Source organism: Sceloporus undulatus, chromosome 4 (assembly GCF_019175285.1).
Source record: "Sceloporus undulatus isolate JIND9_A2432 ecotype Alabama chromosome 4, SceUnd_v1.1, whole genome shotgun sequence".
NCBI classification, from domain to species: Eukaryota; Metazoa; Chordata; class Lepidosauria; order Squamata; family Phrynosomatidae; genus Sceloporus; species Sceloporus undulatus.
This window is the reverse complement of record NC_056525.1, coordinates 30,341,823-30,356,956: the sequence shown is the minus strand read 5'-3', so window position 1 is coordinate 30,356,956 and position 15,134 is coordinate 30,341,823. Positions and strand designations below refer to the sequence as shown.

The 15,134-nt window shown below is 39.5% G+C and overlaps 2 protein-coding genes across 3 annotated transcripts in view; one reads left to right on the top strand and one right to left on the bottom strand.

Annotated features, from left to right (window-relative positions):
• The window catches only part of NCOA3 (nuclear receptor coactivator 3), a 1,019,275-nt gene that overhangs the window by 123,640 nt on the left and 880,501 nt on the right, over positions 1–15,134 (top strand). The window lies entirely within an intron of this gene.
• The window catches only part of SLC13A3 (solute carrier family 13 member 3), a 76,324-nt gene that overhangs the window by 26,113 nt on the left and 35,077 nt on the right, over positions 1–15,134 (bottom strand). The window contains exons 4-7 of the mRNA XM_042465932.1: positions 10,278–10,344; positions 8,888–9,073; positions 7,374–7,499; positions 3,791–3,886 (exon numbers count right to left, since the gene is read on the bottom strand). Coding sequence (XP_042321866.1) covers positions 3,791–3,886; positions 7,374–7,499; positions 8,888–9,073; positions 10,278–10,344 — 475 coding nt within the window. The remainder of the gene's footprint in view (positions 1–3,790; positions 3,887–7,373; positions 7,500–8,887; positions 9,074–10,277; positions 10,345–15,134) is intronic.

Here is a 15,134-nt window from a genome sequence, read left to right as displayed (position 1 = left end):
CCAATTGCCTAGAGAAGGTGGCTGAGTCTCATTCTTTGGAATCTTCAAAAGGTCTGGACAGCTACCTCCTAGGGATGCTTTAGCTGGAGATGCTGCATTGAACTGGGGGATGGACTCAATGGCTCATGAGAACCATACCAACTCCCTGATTCTAATATCAGGAAGGGGGGCTGCACTTTTGCCAAGTCTGACACAGAATCTCCGTTCATTGGCTGTTTTCAGATATTTAGCAATCCTGCATTTTACCAAAATTCCAAATATATCTAAAGAACCTACATACAATGTATGCTGGACAGCAAAGATGGAAAGATGGATTCTAATCTCTTTTCAACACAATTACTACATATGGTTTTTTCCCCAAGATCTGAAACAGCTTATAATTAAGCTTAGTGTAGCATGTTCTAAAAACTAATGTTAAAATCATTAAGACCATGACTGAAAAACTCAGTATTTGTTGTGAACAGGGCAGGATCAGAAAGCTATCCTACAAGCCTCCCGGGTTGGCAATTCACTTTTAAAATGCATCACAGCTCCTGCAAAGTTTTTTTTTAATGCCCATATTTCAACATTAGAACTGGGCAGTCATTTTCATTTTCATTTTCATTTTCATTTTATTTATTTATTTTCAGTTCATTCAGTTCTCCAAGGGCCCTAGCAGCAGAAAATTGGCCCTCAGACCAGCCAAAGTTGCTCAGCCCCTGTTATTACTGAATGCTAAAGAAAAATTGTTTAATTATACTTTATTCTATTCCCACATTATCTGTCTTGAAAAGGTTAGGAACTCCTGCATGAGATTTAAGGAAGAGGAGATACAAAAACCATTTAGAAGAAATCTGGAGCAGCTAATCAAATTGACCATGGCTGACTTAATGGTCTTTCTGTGCTTAGAGGCCTTTGATTCTTTCAATGACACTTTGCAGGTTGCTGGTGTATAATGATTCAAAGGGGTCATTTCATAACCAGTCTTTAATACTGAAGCCTTTGTAAATCATTTTTCAGATATTAGTTGAAATATGGTGTTTTGTTTAGCTTTGTGCTGTTTATAGTCAGCCTTTAAAAATTAAGTTTAAAATACAATTCACCAGATAGAAACATAATAAAACCAGAACTTAGTAAAGCTATTTTAAAAAATTACATCTCCTGACAGCTGTCAGCCTCTGTCTGGAAGAATTCTGGAAGTTGCACTCCAAAATGGAACTTTTCCAAGCTCTCGGAACTAATGAAAACTAACAACACAGGTGAGTAAAATAAACAAGATAATTGTGGACTGGTTTTTTTTTCTCAATTAATATCCTCAAAGGCTATATTTGTTGCAAAGGGAGGTAGGCTTTTACATTTCCATCTAATAATAAAATGAGAAGCAAAAGATTGTTTTTTGTGGTTTTTTGAGCTATGAGGCCGTGTTCTAGTAGAGTTTATCCCTGACACTGCGCCAGCAGCTGTGGCTGACATCTTCAGAATTTCTCTGAAGACGCCAGCCACAGCTGCTGGTGAAATGTCAGTAATAAATTCTTCTAGAACACAGCCTCATAGCCCCCAAAAAACACAAAAAACTATGGATGCCGGCTGTGAAAGCCTTCAACTTCACATAAAACATAGATTATTGAATAAGTATTGAGAAAAATCTCAAAATGCTCTTTGAGACTTGGTGGCTCTGGGGGGCTCCAAACATGATGGGAATGCCCTCCAAACTCCCTAGAGGGCATTTTGGAGGGAAAAAAGCATCCCTTTTTATTAGGGGACAACATGCAGTCCACACTTTGTTTTAAATTCTGCTCCTGCATCCCACCAAACATCCCTCCAAATACAAATGTGAAGGGGAAATGGTTCATTATAGAAGAAGAGGTTTTGCACAGGTTCAGCCTTTAGCACATCCTATCAAAATGATGATGGGATAGGAAGAGGCGTCTTTAATGAAGAATCAGCTGACATGTCTTCACTAGTTCCCATGTTGGTGTATATTCTCATATATATCTTCTCAAATATAAAAACAAAATTACCTAGCTGTTAAATATGCATTTTTAAGAATTCATCTGACTCAACATGGGAGTTAATGGAATGATTGACGCTGAATAATTTATAACACCAAGCCCCCTCAGTTTCCTGTGCAGAACTTTTCTAGCGAACTTTCCTGTGATCATTAAATAAATGATTATTCATGAAGTCTTTAGCAAGTCTTTATTTGTGGATCGCTCATGAGCAGACTGTGCTACACAATTTCAAACTCAAATGATTGACTAATTGGATAATTAGCCTATCCCCTGCTTAAATAATTTAGCAGAGGTAATTAAGCCATATGTCATCTGCTTCAGGTTGACTCTGAAATTAGAAATTCACTCCAGAGCTATACCATGACCTAAACTTATATAAATATTGATTTACTATTGGCAGTTGATTCAATGGGTTTACTGTAACTCAGTGGTTCCCAAACTGTGGCTCTGCAGATGATTTGAACTTCAACTCCCAGAAGTCCCAGTGGCATGGGCCCACAGCCAGGAATTGTGAAAGGTTGAGTCTCTAGGGAACCAAAGCGAAAACTATAGAAGCAGTGACTCCCAAAATTTGGTCCTCCAGATGTTTTTGACTTCAGCTCCCAGAATTCTTGATTGTTGGCTAACGTGGCTGGACCTTCTGAGAGTTGAGGTCCAAAATACCTGGAAGCCAAAAGTTTGGGACCACTGTTGATTTACACTGCACAACTGTGATGTATGATGTTGGCCAAAAATTCTTTTTCCCAGAAACTAGGCAGGACAGAAATTTATCCAGAGCACGGGAAACATTACTTTTTCACACTACAGACTATATGAGGGATTCTGGCACTTGTAATCCAAAAGGTAACTTGGTCATGTGAAGAATTGTCATATCCCATATCCCAGAGGCCTACATCCAATTACTACTCCCAATCAGAGTAGTTCCATTGAATCAACTGCTGAATAGAAAGTGAATGCTTACGTAAATCCCATCAATTCACTCGGTCTACTCTAAATCCAACTGGTTTTAGGACAGAGCTGGAACAATTTTGAGCCAATCTAAGCACAGCCTCAAGAGCAGCACTGGCTGTAGTATCCCTTTGGGACACATACACTGGATCTCACTTTGTGGCTCTTGAAAACCTCATCAGTCCTCCAAAGCCCCCATTCCCGGATTTTTTTTTAATTGCCCAATTTCTTGTCAATTTTTGCTCCAAAACCGCACAAAACAACCACCCTACCCAAATACTTCCTTTTCCCTCTGCAGTCCCTCTCAAAATGGTAACAGGAAACAACACATCATTTCATGTTACCATTTTGGAAGGGACTCCAACATAAATGAGAGATAGTTGGTCTTGGAGTGGAGGAGGTGTGGCCTGAAAGGGGGGCTGAGTGGAAATTGTCTCTTGACTCTCACACAAGTTTCCCATCCTTGCTCAAGTGGGTTCACCCATTTCTACCAGTGATGCTATAATCACATGAGGCAATGGAATGGGGTGGGTAGGGTTTTCAATCAAATTTAAATGACAGTTGCAGTATTGATATGCATTTCTCTGCCTATCAGCTGAGCAGCTAATGGCACAAAATCCAATTTAAATCTTAAAATACAACCCTCACTATTATCCAAAGGCAACAGCTAACTACTGAATGCAGCACTATAGCATCCTCATGTCTGACCCAGGCTGCCGGTTTTTACATACTCTGAAATGTGAAGAACTAGACATGTATAACTGTAATCAGTCTGCCTCTCTGGCACAAACTCTGCTTCCTCTTTCCCTAATATTTTTTGCCCTCTTTGTATTGTTTTCATTGTGACTTACTTTATTGGCCCCAGTTTCTGATAGTCCTCTGTTATTACTGCCTTGGCTCTGGCTTCAGCATCAGCTCTTATTTCTGATTTCTTCTTTCTGCAGCCCCTTGACAACATGGGAAGAGGATTTTTTAAAATGTTTAATTCGAATATTCTCAAGATCATGCACTTCCCCATCAAATAGCATTGGCTCATTCCTGAAAATGACTGCAAGAAACTCCTTTGCAGAAAAGTATAGGGATTATAAATATTATCTTACCAATGGATTAAAACCATTGTTGTTGTTTTAAGGACCTTTGGCTGTATATTTCTTGGATGTTCTTGGTGGCTGGGGCTTTTACATTCTGGTTTTTGTGGTTTTAAGTTTCTTTTGTTTTGCTTCGTTGAATTAATGCAGCAAAAAGTAAGGTCCCAAGGCCACATGCAGCCCTCCAGCGTCAGCTTCACTTTTTTCCTTCCCTGGAGCATTCCCAGCACCCCAAAAAGCCTCATAGTCCCCACCAAAGTTTTACAATTAGCCTAATTTTCAGCACTTTTTAACCTGCAAATGGCTTTAAATGCCAAGAAACCATCAGCAAATGACTCAATTTACCTCATTCATGCACACACATGAACCCTCCTCCTCACCAATCCCCAAGATACAAGGAAAAAAACAGCACAAAATGGCAGCAGCATCACTTCTGGTACAGCCAGAGATGCAGATGCAGCCTCCAGGTCTGAAAATTGGCACCTGCCCCCTGTTACTGTTAGGCTGTAATCCCACCTTGATCCACCTGGGAAAGGTGGGAAAATACAAATAAATTTTATTATTATTTTATTATTATTATCACACACTTTTCTTGGCAAGATTTGCTTAGAGGGGTTTTGTCACTGCCTCCTCCTGCAGCTGCGAGTGTGACTTGGCTAAGGTCACCCAGTGGGTTTCTATGGCCACGCAAAGATTGAAATACTGGCTTCTAGAGCCATAGTCCAATATTCTAAGCACAACACCATGCTGATTTTACAAACACTTTCTATGTGAGTATATGCCTTCAAGTTCCCTGTTGACTTATCATGCCCTTAGGAATTTCATAGGGTTTTCTTAGGGAAGGAGTAATCTGAGGTGGTTTTGCCAGTTCCATCCTCTTGAGGATAAAATTGCCACCCCAGCAAAACCTGGAGGATGCACTCATCCCTTCTCACCCCACAGCACAAGGAGGGCCCAATTGGGTGTCACCTCTCTTCTCAGGTGTCACCTAGTGCAAGCCACACACCCCTAGTGATGCCACTGGGTTATGCAGATGAGAGAATATCACAGAAGCAGATAACAAGAAATGGTTCAACACAGGAGCCCTTTCCAGTTTGCATCCTGGCATCCCTACACAAAGGACACTTTGCTGTTTGACTTTTCCTGTATGAAGCACAAAAGCCACACACAAAGACAGTACCACCAGTTGAAAGCAAGCAATTAAAGCAGATTGAAATTACTTTAACACTATTCAGTCAACCTAATAGTTCCTGGAAAAGTATTTTACAGATTGTGGGTTATGGGTGAATTTATACTAAATTCATAAGACACATCACTCTGGAGAATTTTTCTCAAGAGAAGGCGACATCACTGAAAAAGCCCAAGATCTATCTCCTTTCATCCATTTATCAGAGGACCTTCTTTAGCAGCAGCTTAGCAGATCTTGAAAAAGAAGCAGGAATGCAAAGAAAATGTTAAATAATATGAAACTGATATAATATAGAGTGGGAGTAAGGCCAACCTGTTGAGGAGTTGCAGGATTTAGAGAATTTTTAATATATATATATATATATGAATGTGGCTTTGGGGGTTAACGCTGCAATCCCATGAATGATTACATGGATCTCCTACTAAACTCAAGGTATCTGCTTTGGAGTAAATACAGATAAGATTACACGGTTTAAAACATAGTAAGCTGAATTTTGCTACCCAGTCCCAGGGTACTTTTCTGGGCTATTGCTTGCAGTATACATGTACAGTGGCCATGCTGGCAGGGGAATTCTGGGATTTTTACTTCAGACAAGTGACTTTCCAAAGTTTTGTCCATTAGCTAATGCAGCAACACTCTTTTTATCCCATTCAATTCCTTTCTCTTAGCGTTTATGCAAGAGATATTAAGCCCTCCTCAATGGCAGAAAGAACCTTCTGTGTAAAGATCAAAGTCTGCAGTAATTCATCACCTTTCGAGGGACAGACAACATTAGATTTCTCATTTCAGGAGATGTCAACATGGGGGACAAGCTGATTCCATTTCTCAAGTATGACTCATATATTATCCAGCCTCCAGTTATGCAGATGACTCACTGATGATGAAACAAACTATCAGGGATTTTGAGATGCAGCAAACGATGAATAATGTGCTTCTGTTTATTTGTCAGGCTTAAGTCTGAAGCACTAGAATTGTATGTGATTTGACCAGATCCTGGAAAATCTTTATTTTTTCCATGCTGACATTTTCCCGGGACAATCGCAGCAAAAATTCCTATGTCACAATTAGAGAGGAATTATTCCAGGAAGAACCAGGAATACTCCAGCAACAAATAATTCACAGGGAAATCCCATGTTGCTAGAGCATTCCTGGTTCTTCCTGGGATAAATCCTCTTTAAGCTTGATGTATGGAAAAATCTTTGTTGTGAACGTATGAATGTCCTGGGAAAATGCCTTTTTAAACCCCTGATTTTCCCCATGTGATAAAGTCCTATGATCAGTTCTCACATTCTCTATTTTTAGGATGGGTCTGATGGCCCATCTTTTCAATTTGGTCTTTTTAATTGTTTTACGTTTAATGTGTTTAATGTTTTCAATATTTTAAACTGTTGTCAATGATAGTTTTCTATGGGCTTTTTGGGCTATGTGGCCGTGTTCTATAAGAGTTTATTCCTGATGTTTCACCAGCATCTGTGGCTGGCATCTTCGGGGAATGCTAACCTGGAAGAGGGTGGGTATACAGTATAGCATTCTCTGAGGATGCCAGCCACAGATGCTGGTGAAACGCCAGGAATAAACTCTAATAGCCCATAGAAAACTATGGATGCTGGCCATGGTGTTCCTCTGGTGCTGTGTCTATATTATTATTATTATTATTATTATTATTATTATTATTATTATCCACTAAATCACTTGGAATCCAAGTGCCATATAGCCGTGGCAATGTGCCAGAGGTTGCCATGGCCCTGATCCAGCTAGGAAAGGGGCAGCATCCCGTCGCCCCTTATGGGCTGTATTTACAGCCCCTTAGAGAAAAAAGTTGGTAGTGTAACCTTTGGTAGACTTAAATCTATATAATCAGTTGCATGGAATGAAGGAGATAAGAATCACTAATGTAGGGTTTTTATTTTTATTTTTGCTTCATTTTGCCATTTAGATTTGGGTATTGCTGCCACCCCACACATACACATACAAACACACACACATGTTAGGTTTTCACACAACAATAAAGCATACATTCATCCAGTATAAATGACAGAATTGTTCTGGTGCCAGCAGGGAAGAAAAAATCTTCATTTTGGAGGAAGACCCAACTAAACCTGTTATTTTTTTCTAAGACTGGAATCTATGTACCAAACTATTTAGACATAAAAGTACCTTAAGCTAATGCATCCATAAAGAAAGGAGATCCAAAGCCATCCAAGAAAAAGGAAGAGCACCATCAGGGGAAATGCGAACACGAACCATGAGCCAAAATTGACAAGGTCACACCCTGGAAAAAAGCTTGGAGAAGGAGAAATGATTCTGATTAAAATGAGATGATAGAACATCTTTGGCTATGCAAATATGAATCCAGGGACAGTATGTCACCCAAATATTTCAGATGTAATTCTTAAAATGCCATTCTTATCATCTGCTCATAAGCATGCACCCTCCAGATATGTTGTGTCACAATTCTCACCATCCCCAGCCAGAGTGGCCAATGTTCATGCTATGATGGGGGACCAACACCTCTAAAGAGTGCCAGCTTGAGGAAGGTTGACATAAACAATTTAGAATGAATAGACAAACATTCAAATGCCTGGCTCACAGAATCCTCTACAATGTTCATTCTGCTAGGTGCCAAATATCATGTATGAAAGAGGATGTATTTGCATGTATTTGTATACATATACGTATGTAGATATACATCCCACATTGCCATTTGTCCTCCTTTAAAAAATGGGTAGATGGTGGATATGAGCTAAGCATGAGCATATACCCACTCACTGCATATCCATGATTGAGCAGGGATTTAAGTTTGAGACAAGGTCACGTTGAGTCACTCATGTATGTAAGACCATTCAAGAAGCTGGTCCTCACCACTGGTTCCCACTCTTTGTGTGGGCCTAATGTCCATGTTAGGTTGCCTCATTAGGGTATATGGCACCACACACAGAGGTCCAAAAGGCTACATAATAATAATAATAATAATAATAATAATAATAATAATAATAATAATACATGCAGAAAGAATTATGCAGAGATCTTTTTACATAACTCTAAAATGTGGACATCTGAGTTGAGGCCAAGGAAGCCAGTTAACTCTGAGATATACCTCTGCTTCCTCGTAACTGTATGAAGCCCCTGTCCTGCATTTTACTGCACTATGTAATAATCACAAAAATTCACATTGTTTCCTTCTTCTACCACAATGGCTGAGAGCCATATTTTTACTAGTCTGGTGCCATGTGCAGTTCCTGATCGTGATACAGTGTTACAGGATTTACTACTACCAAGGCCAATTACGTGTGTTCAGTTCTCACTTCCTTCATGGCTATAAAGAACATTCTTGTTTAGGATTCAACTGATTGGAACATGGAACATAGCCTTCTAAGTAGTGGTGTCAGTATTTTGTAAATCCCTAAAGGTATTGCCACTGTTTTGTAGGTAGATGGTCAGGCTAGTACTTCCACATGGCTGGCTAGGCTCATGATATGGCCAGTGCCTCTTATAACAACATATGGGAGTCTGATAACTGCCTCCCCCATCCCATGGGCCCTTTGTTGGATGCAGTTGCTGTAACATCTTTATTTTCTTGGAATGCAGTGTGGTGGGCTTGCAGTTGGAAATAGTACCTAGGAATTTAATTTGTTTGTGTTCAGTACCCTACCAGTGCCTTTCCTTCATACCTCTTTAGCTGTCCTGAAAGGATGAGATTTGGGGCAGTTCCAGTCAGCGTTGCTGTTCCACCAATACTGGCTGAGTAAGGGATTGAAATAAGGAAACCTTTCCACACATTTGTTTTATATTCTTCCTCCTTTCTTACATCTGAGGAAACTTCAATTGTGACCTCCTTCTCCTGTACCAGGTCTTTCCTTTAAAGAATTCCAAAAGGAAAAAAAAATTAAAATGGGTTATTTTCATATTACCTGAAACTTGTTTGTTTGCTTTTGTTCTGAAAGCTGAGCAAAGATACTTCCCATCACCCCACAGACAAAAGAAAGAAGAAAGAAAAAAGAAAAAAGAAGATGTTTTTGGAAAGGGGCCTGGTTAGTATGCAAAATATCGCAGGTTTATTCCAAAACAGGTATAATTAAAAGGAGAAATATTTGGAAAGGACTCTGCCTGATGTTTAGGACAGTCAGTGTTAGTCAGAGAAGAGAATGACATCACTCAGACATGCTGCAGCTTCGCCTTAGTTTTGTGTTGCTTTAGCCTGTTTTACCCTAACTTCTCCTACCATGAAGGAGCCCAAAGATCATAAAGATTTAGATCAATGTACAGATCTTCACAGTTTATTGTAGTATCAGAACTGGCAACTGTGGTTAGTTTTAAGTATAGATTATCCAAATAAACCAGGAAGATATGCCTGATTGGAATCTTGGGTTATTGGGACAAGCTAACCACAGTATTCCTAGTTCAGACACAATGACAAACTGCAGTTAGCTGAAAACAGTAACAAATGCTCCCAATCTTCATTTCACATCCAGGCAGGATGAGAAGAGAGGGTCTGTTCAAATTGTTGTTGTTGTGTGCCTTCAAGATGCTTCTGACTTATGGCAAGCCTAAGGGAAAAATATGACAGAATTTTCTGGAATGAAAGTGTGTGACTCACACAAGGTCTCCCAGTGGGTTTCTGTGGCTATGGGGAATCAAACCCTGGTTTCCACAGTCATAATCCAACAGTCAGACCATTGTGCCATGCTGAAACAATACCAAGGCTAATTCATGTAGCTTTAAACCGTAACTTCGTGTTATGTCCTAATGCAGCCAGTATTGAAGAAGATGCACCCTTGAACAGATCAGCATAGGACAACCTCATATATGCTTAGGCTTGTTTAAAAGCCAAGATGAAAAAAGCTATTGTTTGAGCTACAATTCCCAGAACACCCCATCCAGCATGTCCAGTGGGTAAGGGATTCTGGGAGTTCTGATCCAAAAAGTACTCTTTCCAATCTCTGGGTGCTCTACTCTCCTTAGGTATAAAGTTGTTGAATAGGCCTTAACTCCCAGGTTAGTAGTAGGGGTGATTTTTGATTATCACTCCCTTCCATTTTCAACTTTTCCATATAAACTTACTCATCAGCATTTGCTAGAAGCTGCATCTCAGTTGGCACCACATGAAGTTTATTTTGATGTACAGATGCTGAAAAAGAAATATTTTGAAGAGTTTTTAATGTACAGAAAAACATTTCCTGAACCACATGTACAGAAGGTAACTAAAATTAAATGGTCAGCCATTTACAGCTATAGCAACAAAACCAAAAAATCTAGGAAATGGTATACCTGTCAGTGTCCAGAACACATGGATCTGGGACTTTCCTTTAATTGCTAAGGTTGAAGAAGTAATATTTCCAGTCCTGGCTACAATTAAAAGACATTAGCACAGTCCTATTCCTAAGACACCATCTGATGCTACAGCTATGCGAATTACATCTCTTCCTTCTGCTCCAGTTTTGCTCTGCTCACTTCTGCCTAATCAAAAATGTGAAGTTCAAATGCTTGCACATAAACTTTAAAGCAATTAGCTGGTCCAGTAGAAAAAGAACAAATATTGTTTAATGTGCTTAATTGACTAGTAGACATCAAAGATCTACCAGCTTAAAGAAGTTTAAGTACAAATAAAGGTGAGATTGTAAACACAAGATAAGACAACAGAGTGGATTTAAAGGTAGTGAGGCAATAAATCAATCCAGTTGCTATAAAGCTAAATGAATAACCTGGAGCAGAAATATTGGCAAGGGAACTGGCAAGTGAGACTGCTAGTGCTTTCACCACTAAAGCTTATTGTGTGATTTAGCTAAGCAGTTTAGCATACAAAAGGTATATGCAGAATAGATAATATTTTGTAAATGCCAACATGTCCATTTGAATATTGGCAAAGCAATACTCAATGCCTAACAACTACCAGGAGTCACTACCCTAAACGTGATTGTCAGCTTTCACTGGTTCATGTCCAACAAAGTAAGAGAATGATGAATGAAATATAATATAATATAAGTTTTCAGGTATTCACAAAATTAATTTTGAAAAGTGAGCATTCATATGTGAATATCAACATTCAGTATAACATTTTATTTATATTTTTTATTTATGCAGGTACAATATTTCTCATTTTTTGCTTTGAACAAGACTTCAAATTAGCTGTGAAATAAATCCAGGCTGAAGGGTGAAAACGTTTACTCGATATTAGTGGGGTAAGGTAAACACGATTAAAATGGATGTTATACCTACAATTGTTTGTGCTATTCATGGAATTCCTCTACTTGTACCTTAAAAGTGTTTTCAAAAACTTAATGCATTGTTTAGGAGACTTTTGGGGGGGCTCATCTCCTGCTAGAATTTCAAAGAAAAGGATGCAAGTTCCTCTCAAAGAGGACAGGTTTGTCCTTCCAGATCTTCTTACATACCCTCAGGCATACCATTAAGCCTCCAGAGGTTCTAGATATGAAAATTGGTAAGGAGCTGTTTTTATGTAAGTTATGGGCCAAGAATGGAATTGTTACTTTAAATCAGATACTTGGCTATGATTCTGATCTCCCCCCCCCTTTCTGTTCCACATGGGCAGTTTAAATTACCTCTGTCAGCTAACTGGCAACGTCTCCAACTGAAACATATGTTACAATCCAGACTTGGCCCTGCAACTTTAAGTGCATCTGAGGTTCCCTTAATATTAGAGACATGAACTAAGTATACAACCAAACAATTTATATATAAAAAAATCTGTTATCTATAAATAAATATGACATGAGAGCTTTACAGCAAGAATGGAATAAAGAATTGGAATATCCAGTTCTGATTAATCAATAACCACTGGTTTTTACATCTGTTAGTAATATTAGTAGATAACTATCACCAAAAGTTAGCAAGTTGGGAATCAATTATGTAACCCCTCTTTAGTTAGATTTGTTTTACACTGCAGTACTAAACGTGTCTTATGTTATGTTTAAATAAGGTTTGTTGTTATTCTGTGGTTGCTTTTCCTTATATGTAATTTTATGTTATAAAGTATGTGTTTAAAAAAAAATTATTATAAATAACTAGGTGGAGGGGAGAATTAAAGCAGAATTGTTTTTCAAGAGGCTTCTAAAGGAACATCATATCTGCCTTTCTGTTACTAAGTAATAATTTCCTAAGCTGTGATGAGGGTGTAACACTAGAAACATGAAACTCCATCTACATCTACTAATCATACAGCAGTTTTCAATAAAATGACAGATTTGGATATTTTAAGTTTCTTAAGGCCCATACAGACAGGCCAAAATAAAGCTGCTTTGGGTCACTTTGGAGCAGGGGTTCCCAACCTGGGGGTCGCGACCCCTTTGGGGGTCTCCAGGCTGGGATTCCCCTCTGCCTCCCCCTCCTCCATTTTTCCCTGCAGGTGCCAGCGCTAGCGCCAGCAACTGCAAGGAGAAAGGGCCGGGGTCGCCTCCTCCCCTCACCTCCTTCCCCACAGGTGCCCTCGAAGGCGCCCGCGAGGAGGAGGTGAGAGTGCCGGGGTCGCCTCCTCCCCTCGCCTCCTTCCCCGCAGGTGCCCTCGAAAGCACCCGCGAGGAGGAGGTGAGAGGGCCAGGACTACAAACCCCAGCGGTCTTTGCGACCAGAAGTCCTGCCCCTTCTTCCCCGGTGGCCTCCCCGGTGGGGCTTGTAGGCAGTCGAAAGTCCTGCCCCTTCCTCGCCTCCTAACCAATGAGGGGGGTCGCGGGCAGGACTTTTGCCTGGAATGGGGGTCATGGCCCAACAAAGGTTGGGAACCGCTGCTTTGGAGGCATGCTATTGAAATGATGCATATGTCCTAAGTGTCTGGAAACCGTGCCAAAGCAACCGTGGCTTTGGTGCAGCTTCCGGATTCTTAGGACGCATGCATCATTTAAACATCATACTGCCAAAGTGACCCCAAAGCAGCTTTGTTTTGGCCTGTCTGTATGGGGCCTAAGTTAACAAAAACATTAATTTGCAATTTATTCTCCTCTCCCTGGAAACATACAGAAAATGACCAATCTTTATTTACAGATATTTTTATGCATCCATGATATGTTTGATTTTACTTCCCCCCCTTCCACACACACACACACACACACACACACACACACTTCTTTTCAAAACTTACAATTTAATTGCATTGTAAGGATGCCTGGTTTAGGATCACTAACCATAGGAATTCTCAGCTGCTCACTGATCTGAACCGAATCATTACTCTTTTGAACCCAGATTTCCTGGTATAAATTTTTCCATTTAAAAATGTTACCTACTTTATCCATTTCCCCATATTAGGATAGACAGAACAGTACAAAAAAAGAAGCACACTGCGGTCAAAGTCTATGGACTTATTCACTCTGCTGCAGAAGGCATGCAAACCTTATCTGTTCAGTGAACGAGTAACTTTTGAGCTGTCATGTTTTATACTTCATTGACTTAGCAACCCTCATTTCTTACTGAAGTGATACAAATGTGGCTCACTGCCATATCTCTAATAATAAAAGGAAAGGAAAGGATTACAAAATAATATACACTTGTCCCTCCACATTCACTGTTGTTAGGGGCACAGGACCCCTGTGAAGGTGAAAAAAACAACAAATAAATAAACATTACATTTTTTTAACCTGAGAACTCTTCTCTCGGAATTTCTAGGTTCTCCAGCAGAAATCTGTGGTCAACATCTCCCTGAATTTGACTATAGAATTGTGTTGCAGGATCTACAAATGTCTAGAGAAGTGTTTTCTCTAGGAATCTTTAGATCCTCCACTGCAACTCTATGGTCAACTTCCAGCAGAATTTTTTGGAGGACCTAGAGAGAACATATTAATAAAATCCACAAATAATTAAATCTACAAAAGTCAAAGTTGTAAATGTGGAAGGCCAGGTGTAAATGTACCGTGGATCTCTTTTTCCTTTCCAAAGGACTGGGTTTCTGTACTTGTACAGGTTGTGTATATATTGGTATGTAACCACAGAGTCATAGAAAACACTGAATTGTGGAAGTGGAGGGAATCATCATTTCCAATCCACGGCTAAAGGACATCAGACAGATGGTCATCCAATCTCTGTTAAAAGAAGTCTCTAGTGAAGGCAGGTCCACCACCTTTTGAGGGAGTTTATTCCACCATCTAAAAGCTCTTGAACGTGTAAGCCCCTTCACTCCATTGCCAAGAAGTTCTTAATGTATAATTGGAATCCATTTTCTTGCAATTTGAATTAGTTGGTTCAGGTCGTATCCTCTGCAATAGCAACAGGTCTTCAGATATTTGAAGATAATTATTCTACCACCTCTCGATCGTCCCAGTCTTCTCTAAGGTAAATTTATATACCGTAACTTCTTCAATCATTCCTCATGGAGTTTTGTTTTTCATCCTTAACAGCCTTCTTCTTGATACATTCTAGCTTGTCAATATTCTTCTGAAACTGTGGTGTCCAGAAGTGGACATAATACCTCAGCTGAAATCTCACCTAAGCAAAATGTTGTTATTGTTCTGTTCCTTCCTAATTCTGACTGATGGCAGCCCTATCATGGGGGGCTGGGGTGTGCATGCCAATACAGTCGGACCTTCTTATATACACTGATTTTTTATACACGGATTCAAGCATCCACAGTTTGAAAATATTCCAAAAAAGTATAAATTTCAAATATCAAACCTTGATTTTCCATTTTTTTTTTATAAGGGACACCATTTTGCTATGTCATTATATTTAATTGGGACTTGAGCATCCACAGATTTTGTTATACACGGGGATCTTGGAACCAAACCCCAGCGTGTAACAAGGGTCCACTGCATTTCTTCAAGGGAAATTTGCCATTGCCTTCCACTAGGGCTGAAAGAGTATGACTTTCCCAAGGTCACAGAGTGGGATTCCATAGCTGAGAGGTTGGATTTGAATCCTGGTCCAATAATAATAATAATAATAATAATAATAATAATAATAATAATAATAATAATA